Below are 13,440 nucleotides of genomic sequence, written 5' to 3'. Positions count from 1 at the left end.
TGAAATTACTCAAAAATTGTATTATGTATTCTGTTTTATTTGTCACGCATGTATCATTTAATATTACTGGTATATTTTATAGTTGCTTGACTCAACATATTTATTTTTAGGTTGAAGTTTATCAGTCAGATTTCAATGCAGAAAGAGAAGCTCGTGAAAATCTAGCTGGTGAAAAGGAAAGATTGGCTGAAGATCTCCGCCTTCTTCAACGTCGCAATCAGCAATTACTGGAGGAAGTTGAAAAGCTTCGATCAAATACTGAACCATCACAAAATAGAAAAACCTCCCCAAGGTAACATTATGAAATGATGTAGGCTAAAATATCAGTGCCCTGCAATACTTTAATGAAAAACATAATTTTCTCATTGGTGTTATTCACACCAAAACCTTTAGTAATGCTGTGAATCCCCATTGCAGGATTTATGTGTAGACTGCTGATAATATTTTTGTAAAATATAGGACAGTTGAACTGGTACCGATCAAAGTTCAAGTCCCTCACAACGTGATTACAACCTTACTAGGACTCATGACAACATAACATTTACTTTTAAGCCAGATATACTCAGGGTAACTCTCAAATTTATTATTGTTATTATTATTATTATTATTATTATTATTATTATTATTATTATTATTTAGGATCGTTTCAACGTCCTATGGGTTACGATTACACAACTTCCTTGACTGTTGATGTTCTTTCTTTTTATGCCAATACTCCTTCATTCTCTGGCTCACCTTTGCTCATTCCTCATCAGAGACCGCCCTTCTTGCTCTCCTGTGTTTCTCTACAAACACCTCTGCAATTTTCCTTATTACTACTATTAATATGAATTTTAAACTGCTATAGCACCCAAGTGACAACTACATGCTTCTGGACTCCCCAATACATTACTTAGTTAACACAATACTGCCGAATATGATTTTAAATAACTGATTGGGCACCAGTGTACTTAATACATAATACTGTATTTTCTCACATAATTAATATTCTTTTTGACGAAAATACAGGCAAAAACTTTGGGGATGTAAATTATTCAAGAAATTCAGATATTTAAAAAATAATTTACAATTTATGTACATTTAAAAGATTTGTCAAATATAATATACTATCAAAGGGTAGAGAAGGGTTCACCTAATCAATACCATTAGCTTAGTATGGTATAATTGGTACTAGTTTCGACCCCACATGCATTGGGTCATCTTCAGCCATGGTCCAGTTGGAAAACATATGCTCACATGCACTCGGTAATAAAGAAAACAATCTGGTATGTCTCAGTTTAAAATCCAAGTCTAATACATTGATGAAGTCCGACAACACATCCGAAATTGAAATCAAATGACACATCAAAACTGCTCTGTTGAATAGTAATAGAGGTAATGGTTTGTATGTAGCTTGAAGGGGAACATTCAGAACTTGAATAAGTATTCCTTTTCATCAGATGTAGTGATCTATTATTTTAATTTGGTTTGAAGTGAATGTCTGAAAAGAAAATACTTGAAGTAAAGTATTGAGAAAAAGAAGGGGAGCTAAAAGATGAAGAGTATACAGCTGTATGAGACTCGCCTCTATGTTCCTCATAAATTGTGTGTATTTGGTACGGGCACAAACACCAGATTGACTTTTGAGAGGGAGCAGGAGTATACTGTAGCTTATGATTAGAGGCACATGTTTGTGTTGAAAATTTTTGCCTAATTTCATCATTTTTTTAACGGTTATTTTGGTGTATTTTTAGCTATTTTTATTTCATTTCATCAATAATTTTGCTAAATTTCATTTCCACTTTTTAGCAATATAAGGTAAACCATGAACTTAGTTGATAGTATATTTGCAGTATAACAATGTTGTATTTTTGTGTAGTATAGAAATACATGAGTTATGCTTCTGCTTAGAACACACAGAGTATTACACATTATATCAAAGCATGGAAATTTGAAAAAATTCTATCAGCTGTCACTTGAACAAGTAGGGCCTAGCCTAAGTTTCTAATTTACATATCAGTCTGAAAAAGACAGAGATACCATGAGTTCCATGTTACTGGGAGTCAGAGCTGTTCTCCTGTCAGACATTGCATTACAATATGTTGAGAATACCCTCTCACTATCAACATTACTGACTGGGATCCATAGGCCTTCACTTCAGCTTCCACAGAATGCTCATATTCTGGTTTAAGGGAAAGAAGAATGGCAATCACATCAGTATCTCTTCTTGCTCTGTATGAACTAGTAACTAGATCCCTAAACACCGTGTATGATTCAAGGTATTCTGATGTTGAAAGTTCTCGTTGGATGGGAATTTGCTTTATTAGACAAGAGAGTTCATCATTTTCTAAATCACCTTCCATTATGCTTCTTGGATCAAAAAGTTTACCAAGAGAAGAAATGATAAAATTTCCTGTGATGTAGATGTTGATTCCCACAGGGAATATTTGTCCTGAATGAGTAAATTTATAATACCAGTATAAATGATCTGTTATTGGACATTATAAATTTTCCAGCTAACTCATTCCCGATTGCCAGCGTTTCGCCCCAGTGTGCTAGGTTGGGCTCATCAGTTGGTACTTAGCACACCCACCAAGATGCATGGCTAGTGCATACCGTGGAGGCCTAGGGACCTAAGGTAACGCCCTCTCTCTGGCCAGGAGATTTGGCAGGATTTGGAGGTTTGTTGGAGTTAGGAGATGTGTAAAGGAGAAGATTTTATTAGGGTGATGTGGAGATGTGGCCTCTTGGCTAAAGGAGTAGTTCTGGTCTGTGCTTTTTATTGAGAATTATTACATACGTATATATACATTTGTTACAGTTGTTACAGATACAGGTGTGATTACATATATAGCGCTGCTACAATTTGCAAGTTTGGTGTGAAGGTTTAGTAGGGAGTACTAGGGTAGGGTTGTGATGTGAGGAAGTGGAGGGTTGCTGTAATATTGGCAGTGGAGGTGGCTAGAAGGCGAAGTAGGTCGAGTATCAGGAGGGGCGGTAGGAAGAGGCTGGTTTGGGGAGCAGGTAGGTAAACGGCTTGCGGGGGGGTAGGGTGGGTGGAGAGGCTGGCCGAGGGCGACGTTGAGGGTTGTTAGGAGGGGAGCGCACGGTATGGAGTGGGGAGCAAGAGTTCTTCACTCTATAGTGCTGACTGTGGATGTGGACGCCGGTGGTAATCAGGTGATGTACTTTGTCTGCAGAGGGGAGTTGTAGCCGCACCATGAACGTTGGGCTGTTGGTGTTGTAGATGCGATACGCTCGGCGGGCTGGGGCGCCTGCTGTTTGGAGTTCTCGTAGTATGTCTCTTTCTCTGATGGCAAGGTCTATGCCTCGAATGACACAGCTCAAAAGTGGAGGCTGCTGAGGTGATGCTGATGTTGCGGCGGCTGCGTTTCCTTGTGAGGCTGGCTGTGTTGTGGTAGTTGCATCTGTGTAGTTGGCAGGAGGTTGCTGGGGACTAGGTGGTGTGGTATTTTGGGAAGTGATGGATGTTGACGTTATAGGAGAAAGGTGGCTAGACATGGTAGTAATGGTGGGAGTATGGGGAGGAGTGTATGCCGAAGTAGTGAAAGAAGAAGTAGTAGTAGTAGTAGTAGATGTGGACGTAATGGAGGTGGGGGGCGGTGGAGCTGCTGGGTTATTCGAGGTTGATGTTCGTTAACGGTGGGAAGGGTGGAAAGATTATTGAAGAGTTGCTTTAATATGTACTCTGGAGTAGGCACCACTTCATGAAGTCTGCTGTTGATGGTCCTGTCGCAGGCTTCGAGGCATGCCTTTTCATCTGCGTCGCGTAGGTATGCCAGGACCTGCGTTGAAGGTAAAGAAGTTGAGCGATTGCGGAGCCTGCGAAAATCGTGGACTGGGGCGCCGGACTTGCAAAGTTCGGTGAGAATGAAGTCTTTTGTGAGGGCGGTGTTCACGCCTGTGATGAGGCAGGAATACATGTTTTGTTGGGGAGGCAACTGCCAACTAGGCGTTTGCCTAATTTTGTTTTCTTGGGCCAACTGAGTTGCAGATAAAAGTTGAGGGCCACCCAGCCGAAAAAATTTTTGAGGCGTGTGTTGCTTCGATTCCGAGTTTGGTGAGGTGATCCCGTGGAGGCCATTGTGTAGGCTACTTGGAGCCATCAGCAGTGCCAATGCACTATGAGAGACTTTCTCATTAACAAAAATTGATGCCTGCCTGGCCATCAGATGATGTAGATGTTGATTCCCATAGGGAACCTGAAATATTTGCCTCCATAAAAGCTCGAGTTGTAGATAAAATGAATGCGTCTATCGTATTTCGCTCGTTTGGCCGCTGAACTAGTCTGTGAGACTAGCATGTCTTTCGTCGTTAGCGCCTTTTCCTTGTTCTTCTTATGTGAAACTCTGTTATTAATATGTTTCAGGCACGTGTCCTTTCTCTGCCACTCAGTTCACACATTACAATATGAACATCAGTATCTTTCTGGTTTTGTCAAACATGCAAAATCCTTCCGATGCAAATTATTTTTCTCAATCAAAAACTGTCACAACCATTTTAAGCACAAAATAGGAAATTAAACTCACCGATCAGCACCGATTTTCAACAGGCGAGAGGAACTACACCGTCACGCCATCATGTAATTATGAATATGATAAATTTCTCACTTTATATGAAGCTAATTTAGCGATAATCAATATACTATATATTAACTTTCGAAAGGATATAAAGTCGATATGTGGTATCGATTATCGGATTTTATGGCCACAACTCACCTCGAATCTCTGTTGTTAACTTCAAATAATGCAACTCCAAGTAATTTTGTAAATTATTTGTGATTTGGCTTAAATTTAAATAGTTTCGTGTTTTTGAGCCAAATTTGTAAATTTTTGCAAAAATCTCACAATTTTGCTCTTTGCGAAAGATGGGCTCCTCTACTTATGATGTCAGAGGTTGGAGGAGGGATGTGTGAGGAGGGGGCGGGTAGGTAGGTTTGAACTGATTGGCAGACTTAATGTGTCTTTTTTCTATTTATACTTCGCGTGTATAGGAATGATTATATCAGATAGAATACTAGGTTTTTCATATATTTCATTAATATTATTGTAACCGTTAAGGGACGATTGCGCTTACACATAATAATAATAATAATAATAATAATAATAATAATAATAATAATAAAAAAGTAATACCAGTAGTAAATAATATAATACTTAATAATATGAATGAGGACATAGAAAAATGACGCAGTGGCGGTGAATTCACATCAAAACATGGAAACGTGACGAGCATCTTTCGATACGCAATATTAAATCAAATATAGGGAACACTTACAGGCCTAAAAATGACAACTAAGACAGGAGAGTGGAAGGTGCTTGGAAACCCTACGAGGTCTATGGAAGGTATAATGTTATGGGGGAGAAATGACTTACAATAATACACCCAACAGACAAGTAATTATTAAGAACATGAATATACAATATTAATGAACAAATAAATGAACTACGGATTAACTGATACTTGAGATACAAAACAAAAGGTGCGTAAGGGAAAAAAATGAAGCTCTTCGGTAACGAACAAACTTTGACATACAGATTCAGAATTTACAGAATGAAAGGAGGCAACCTCGAACGAAACAAAATTAATTACACAATTCAAGAAAGCGTTACAGTTACTTACAATTACAACTAGATTTAGAAAAGAAGGTCTGCCTCCGAAAACGACACGTTGCAGACTAGCACAATCGCTAAGTCGTATAAATGCTCTATTTTGGAAAATGTGGAAAACTAGAGGAAACTGCGGCACACAAGATGAAATTCTACATAATTACTGAACTTACATTAAGTGGGAATTTTCCGAAACATAAGACTGTATTTAAATAGCATAAGGCATAAATGCGCTTACCTTAGGCGGCAGAAGACCCATGGTGGGACGGATGGACGCAAGACGCATCCGTCCGCTCTAGTGCTCCAAATTCAAAGACGTGGACAAAGTGACTCGCACATGCGAGGAGCCACAAATAGGAAATAGAGTGATCACAAATGACCAATAGCAACACTCCAGTTTGCCACATTCACCAATTAAAAATTCTGATATACCGGCTAATAAAAACACTTGTACTTTTGGCCAATGACAATGATATTCTAGAATTATGCTTTCTGCAGAATTTGCATCTTTGCGGATATTACAAAACGACAGGAAGGGGCCACTTACACATGGCACACCCTGCCTCACAAGTCATGAATAAAAATTCCAAATCCCTTTGTTTAATTTACAGAAAAATACAATTTAAATCAGGAAATGTAAATACCATAAATCTTCTTCATAGTCCATTTCTTCATAGGCCTAAATATGGAATAATAATTCTTTTAAATAAGAAAGCTTCATACGATAATTTACTTTGCATAAACACTTCAGTTCTTTAAATGTTTTTGTTTACCCAAAATGATGACAAGATAAAATTTACATAACATTACATACATAATAAGGACTTCTGTTGCTTCACTGATTTCTGCTCACCAATGGCCACAATTATGGTTAGGGTTAAAGTACTGTTCTAAATGAATGTAAGAGTTCTCCAATATGTTGAGCATGGTGCACTTTTTATCCACTTTCAGTATGCTAAATCTTGGTCAATTGATGTAAAATTATGTTTTAAGGCTGTCATATGTTGTGCCATGGCAGGGAAACGATTGTATCTTGAAGCATTGGCATGTTCCATGTATCTTATCATAAAATTATGGTCTGTTTGCCCTATATATTGAAACGGTAACGCCCTACGAGCATTCACGTTTCATTCTTTTATTAAGTGGAGCTCGCTAATACCCGGCCGTAAGCTTGCGCCGAGCGCACTGGCATAGTGGGAACTGCGAGCAAGTTCGCGACGTTCCAGAACACCGGCCAAGGACAAGCGACGTCACGCAGAAGGTTCCTTCGTGTTCCATTGCTGCATGAACGAAATATAAGCGAGTCGCCAGCCTGGGGTAAGGCAGAATGTAAGCAGAGAGCCTGCAGTAAAGCAGAGAGAGTGTGCGGTATGCGACGGCAGTGTGCTGAAGGCAGAGAGTGGAGTGAGTCGGCAGTAAGCCGTGAGTCAGCGAGTGTGTGCAAGTAAGCACGTCGCGACATAATTCGTCTCTCGGTCCGGCTGTATATTTGAATTCGTTTAAAGACTGTGTTCTCACATAAACTGTGCCAGCTTTGAATTCGTTTAAAGACTGTGTTCTTGCATTAATTGTGTCAGCTTTGAATTCGTTTAAAGACTGTGTTCTCGCCAGCTTGAATTCATTTAAAGACTGTGTTCTCACATAAACTGTGCCAGCTTTGAATTCGTTTAAAGACTGTGTTCTTGCATTAATTGTGTCAGCTTTGAATTCGTTTAAAGACTGTGTTCTCGCCAGCTTGAATTCATTTAAAGACTGTGTTCTCACATAAACGGTGCCAGCTTTGAATTCGTTTAAAAACTGTGTTCTCGCATTAATTGTGTCAGCTTTATTTCATTTAAAGACTGTGTTCTTGCATTAACTGTGCCAGCATTGATCTCGTTCAAAGACTGTGTGAAAGCAGCGGTAGTATTTCTAGCCAGCCTCAATTTCATTTAAAGACTATGTCTATCCGTTGAACTGTGTTGCATTATGATCTTAAGTGCCAGTGTTAATCTGAAAATCACGACGTACGGGAATTTGGACTGTCATTTATTTCAACAAATGTATTATGCTGGTGGAGTACAGTGCAGAGACTGTACTCGATAAATTTAATTTTCTTTATGAAGTGCTTGATCACCGCACCTCGGAAGGTTCTAGATTGTTTCATTTGCGTATTATTCCAAATACGAACTGTGACTCTAACTTTATCCTTGCTGCTGTGGGAACTATTTCGGCGTGCTTCGCCATAGGGAAGTGTCACACCAGTACCCCATGACGTCAAATGTGGAAGCTCCACATTTCCCCGTTCCTGCCTCTGGTTCGAGTCATCAACACTAATACAAACACCAACGACGGAAGACAACGCCGACGCCGACCGCAAGACGACGCAGCCGCCGCGGGACAACGTCCTCTTCACGCCCTCAGGGACAAATCTACAATTCAGCTATAAAAGGTGACATAATTATTTGCCTATTTATTGAATAAACTGAAGGATCCACTTAATCATGAATTTTTCTTTCACTACCCTTCTCTCTTACTCTCTTAACATGGGCCGTACACGCCTTGTCGTTCCTCATGCTCTCCGATAAACTGAAGTACGGGCGTTCCTGTTACAGAGAGAAGGTAGTGAATAGTGGCACCCATGACGTTGGGGCCCGATTAAAGAGAGTGAATAGTGGCACCCGTGACGTTGGGGCCAGATTAAAGAGAGTAAAGTGATAAAAATTAACTTTGAAATCAGTGATATCTTAACTTACCAATTCAAATAAAAGTGCATAGTACGTACGTTAATTCCAGTTCAGTGAATGTGTTAAAATTTTACGAAGTTCAATTCAATGACTTTGACAAAATTTTAAACTTTTGGCACAGAACTCTGATCAAGTTTATGGCACAAGTGATTATTTTTCTCTTTCTCTTGCTATGTAAAACATTTCAGGCATAATATTCATGCATAGGCTTATATAAATTTTGATATTTATGTTGGTGAAATTTTGAACTTTACCATTGGACAATAATGGTGATATTTAATTTTATGCACAAGTGTTTGATATTTTGTGTTGGTGAAATTTTGAACTTTACCATTGGACAATAATGGTGATTTTACGTATGAGGTGAATGATTGTATTTTCTGCATTTTGTGAAAATAACGACATTAATATGGAAAATATACTAGCTACCATCGAGGCTTTAAAAATCAGTCTAAATGACAGGATTACGGAAAGTAACACTAATCTCGGGCGTAGGATTGCTGAATCTAATAACACTTTAGGAGCTCAACTTAAAGAATCTAACGCGACCCTGGAAGCCACTAAGGCTAGTATAGGTCAACTTAGGGAGGCTAATGAAGCAACTAATCGTAGTATCACTCAACTAAGGGAAGCTAATGATGCCAACATTGTAAAATTGACAGAATCTGTTGATCAAAAATTTGCGGAAGTTAATAATAATTTGGAACGTAGGCTCAATAGTGCAGGTGCCGAAATTGAAAAAAGATTTAAAGAATCTAACAAAAGAATGGATTCTAAGTTTACGGAAATAAATGAAAGATTAACTCGTGACTTAGAAATCATTAAGCAAGATATAAAATCACAAGTGGCGGAGGACTTAAAACTTGCTTTCCCGTCTTCTTCTCAGGAAGTCCTTAAAGAAGTAGAAAGCTTAAAGGAAGAATTTCAAGAGTCCCATGCTCAATTATCTCTTGCGCAAACTAAAATCGCGTCTATTCAAGACAAACTTCATGAATCTGTTAAAAATAATTTCATGAAGTTGGGAAACGAAATTACTCTTCTGAAAAGTCAGCAAGAGGAGGCCGATAAACGTGTCAAGACTCAGTTAGATAATGCTCACACGCAGATTACTCGTATCTGTCGCGATGTAGCAGAAGTCAAGACCGACATAGAGAAGGAGGTCAAGGAAATTGAGAATTCCGTACAGGGGAAAATTAAAACCCTAAAACTTGAACTCCAAGGGGGTATAGAAGCTCTCAACAGCAAAGTATCGCAAATCGAACAGGATGTTTCATCATCTAGCCTTCACAACACTAGTGGAGAATCCATGAATGTTTCCACAATTTTTAAAATAACTGAGGAAAAACCAGCCAAATTTTCGGGGAAAGAGGAGTATACTGCTAAGGAGTTTCTCCTCAACCTCGAAGAATTCTTTCAAGAAAATCACGTTAAGACCGACCGTCGTTTACGAATAGCATCTCGATTGTTAGAAGGCAAGGCGTTAATGTGGTTTACCGCTTTTAAATTCAGTATTAACACTTACGAAGAATTTAAGGAAGCCTTACTTAGACGATTTTGGAGTGCTGAGGCTCAGCACCTGATAAAACTTCAATTATACTCTAGAAAGTATAACACGTCCGTCAATTCCTCGCGATATTCAGATTATCTCATATCTCAGCTTAAAAAGATGCAGTTTTTCGACCCTCCTTTAGCGGAGCAAGAACTTATTCAGGTCATAACGCTGCAATTTCCACCAAATGTTCAGGAAATATTGGTGGCAGCAAACGTCCAGGACTTGGAGCAGCTCGATGATGTCCTGAGGAAACTCGATACTGCGCACACTCAGAGCGCAGCAAAAGCAGGTCGAACCAAAGAAACTACAACCAACTTTACGGAAATGAAAACTCCAGTTCAGGTAAATCCAGAACCGCGAGAAGAAAGAGAAACTCGCCGAGATATTCCGTTTCGGTATAGAAGATCTAGGAATCGCCCCTACGAAGGGAGGGCTAAGTTTCAACCTGGACCTTCATGGAGGCAGGCAGCTAATCAACCCAATGATAATAGGAACTCCCAGCGGGAAGAATTAGAGAAACGTTGGAGAGAGACTACGGAATATGTAAGGAATAAGAACAGGGAAGAGGGCTTACCTGGAGCAGCTTCTTTGGAATACCAGGCAGAGATACAGAGAAGAAATGAGAGAACGGAAATGGATCCAAGAGCTACGGGTACAAAAAAAAAAACTTTGTCGAAGCAATAAAGAGACTGCCTGAAAACCCGGAGGGAGGAGAAGTAGTATGTAGCGCACTCATTAACCATTGGTATTTAGAGGATGCAGATTTACTATATGAGGATTCAACACCACGACAGCCTCAGATACAACGCGGCTTACCGATCATTATCATTAAGTTAGGCAATATGATTGTCCACTCTCTAGTAGACTCGGGATCGCAAGCCTCACTAATTTCGCAGAAATTAATAGATGTGGCGCAGGAGACGACCTACATCTCCATCTTGCCGGTTGCTCAAGTTAAGGTTAAAGGCATAGTTCCTGACAAAGCTATTAAATGCAAATTCCAGGCGTTTCTTGAGTTAGAAATTGGTGGTGTTAAGTTCCAACATCTATTTTTGATCTTGACGCAAATGAAATTTGACTTAATTCTTGGATCAGACTTTCTCATTCAACATGGGGGAATCATTGATTATCCCGCTAATGTGATTAAATTTTTCCACGTCGAATCTGTAGGGCTGCAGTTGGTTACTTATAATGACGTGAAGAATCCGGAATGTGAGACCCCGGTGGGCATAGTAGAAGGCAAGATGAGCGAGGCTCCGCCTGTCGAAGAAAGCGTTCACGAAGAGGGGCGACCCGAGGAAGTGGGACCCGTAGAGGACCAGATGGCGTCCATTATCGATGATGAGTTTAACGAGGACCACTACAACTTCACGCTTTTCGCCAATGTAGCTGAAAGCCCAGATTACGATGATGATAAAGTAATAAAGGCAATCCAAGAGCTTTTTAAGAAGTTTCCAGATGTATTTTCTGAGAAACCTGGAGTCATTAAGGGTTTCAAGCACCACTTAGATGTTACTGACACATCACCTTATAAGAAACGGCCTTATCCGATACCCATGAAGTACTTGGAAGAAGCACGGGTCATCATTAAACAGATGGAGAATGATGGAATCATATCAAAATGCGTCACACTTTACATTAATCCTCTGGCTATAGTGAGAAGACTGTTCAAGTTTTTGAAATACTTTACTAGGAGATGAGCTAAAGAAAATCGCCCAGCAATTTTCTTTTTCCCGAGCAGGGGGGGAGATGAAACGGTAACGCCCTACGAGCATTCACGTTTCATTCTTTTATTAAGTGGAGCTCGCTAATACCCGGCCGTAAGCTTGCGCCGAGCGCACTGGCATAGTGGGAACTGCGAGCAAGTTCGCGACGTTCCAGAACACCGGCCAAGGACAAGCGACGTCACGCAGAAGGTTCCTTCGTGTTCCATTGCTGCATGAACGAAATATAAGCGAGTCGCCAGCCTGGGGTAAGGCAGAATGTAAGCAGAGAGCCTGCAGTAAAGCAGAGAGAGTGTGCGGTATGCGACGGCAGTGTGCAAGTAAGCACGTCGCGACATAATTCATCTCTCGGTCCGGCTGTATATTTGAATTCGTTTAAAGACTGTGTTCTCACATAAACTGTGCCAGCTTTGAATTCGTTTAAAGACTGTGTTCTTGCATTAATTGTGTCAGCTTTGAATTCGTTTAAAGACTGTGTTCTCGCCAGCTTGAATTCATTTAAAGACTGTGTTCTCACATAAACGGTGCCAGCTTTGAATTCGTTTAAAAACTGTGTTCTCGCATTAATTGTGTCAGCTTTATTTCATTTAAAGACTGTGTTCTTGCATTAACTGTGCCAGCATTGATCTCGTTCAAAGACTGTGTGAAAGCAGCGGTAGTATTTCTAGCCAGCCTCAATTTCATTTAAAGACTATGTCTATCCGTTGAACTGTGTTGCATTATGATCTTAAGTGCCAATGTTAATCTGAAAATCACGACGTACGGGAATTTGGACTGTCATTTATTTCAACAAATGTATTATGCTGGTGGAGTACAGTGCAGAGACTGTACTCGATAAATTTAATTTTCTTTATGAAGTGCTTGATCACCGCACCTCGGAAGGTTCTAGATTGTTTCATTTGCGTATTATTCCAAATACGAACTGTGACTCTAACTTTATCCTTGCTGCTGTGGGAACTATTTCGGCGTGCTTCGCCATAGGGAAGTGTCACACCAGTACCCCATGACGTCAAATGTGGAAGCTCCACATTTCCCCGTTCCTGCCTCTGGTTCGAGTCATCAACACTAATACAAACACCAACGACGGAAGACAACGCCGACGCCGACCGCAAGACGACGCAGCCGCCGCGGGACAACGTCCTCTTCACGCCCTCAGGGACAAATCTACAATTCAGCTATAAAAGGTGACATAATTATTTGCCTATTTATTGAATAAACTGAAGGATCCACTTAATCATGAATTTTTCTTTCACTACCCTTCTCTCTTACTCTCTTAGCATGGGCCGTACACGCCTTGTCGTTCCTCATGCTCTCCGATAAACTGAAGTACGGGCGTTCCTGTTACAATATGTAACTTCACAGCTATTGCGTTGTAGTTTGTGGAGACCTGATTGAGAAAATGTATTAGTTTGATTGATAGTACGTGTATTAAAGAAATTGGAAAAAATTGTTATTAGTTTTAAGAGCTATTTGTTGGTTATGTTTCTTGAAAATTCTAGTAATTTGTTATATGTTTAAATTATTGAACGTGATGGAGGAATACATCTTTTTGTCTATTGATTTTTTGGTTAAAGTAGAAATTTGACATCTTTTAGTTGTGTTGATTTTATTGATAAATTGTGCATTATACCCGTTTAATTTAGCTATTGATCGTATAATGTGTAGGTCATTTTGAAGGTCTCTTTTGGAAAAGGGAATGGTGAATGCTGTATTTACTACATTATATTGCTTTTTTATGGGATTGGGGATGGAGAGAATCATTTTGGATTGTACTAACCGTTTGAGTTGGTTTTCTAAAAGATACAGTAAGATACCCGGTTAGGATGTCT

The 13,440-nt window shown here is 39.7% G+C and overlaps 1 protein-coding gene across 5 annotated transcripts in view; it reads left to right on the top strand.

Annotated features, from left to right (window-relative positions):
* key (NF-kappa-B essential modulator kenny) overlaps window positions 1-13,440 on the top strand; it is a 145,452-nt gene that overhangs the window by 115,601 nt on the left and 16,411 nt on the right. For all 5 annotated transcript variants that reach the window (XM_068227160.1, XM_068227162.1, XM_068227161.1 and 2 more), the window contains one exon: window positions 111-292. In XM_068227160.1, the coding sequence (XP_068083261.1) occupies window positions 111-292 (182 nt within the window). The remainder of the gene's footprint in view (window positions 1-110; window positions 293-13,440) is intronic.

Source organism: Anabrus simplex, chromosome 4 (assembly GCF_040414725.1).
Source record: "Anabrus simplex isolate iqAnaSimp1 chromosome 4, ASM4041472v1, whole genome shotgun sequence".
NCBI classification, from domain to species: domain Eukaryota; kingdom Metazoa; phylum Arthropoda; class Insecta; order Orthoptera; family Tettigoniidae; genus Anabrus; species Anabrus simplex.
Note: the sequence above shows the minus strand (reverse complement) of the source record. Positions and strands in the feature narration are given on the sequence as shown.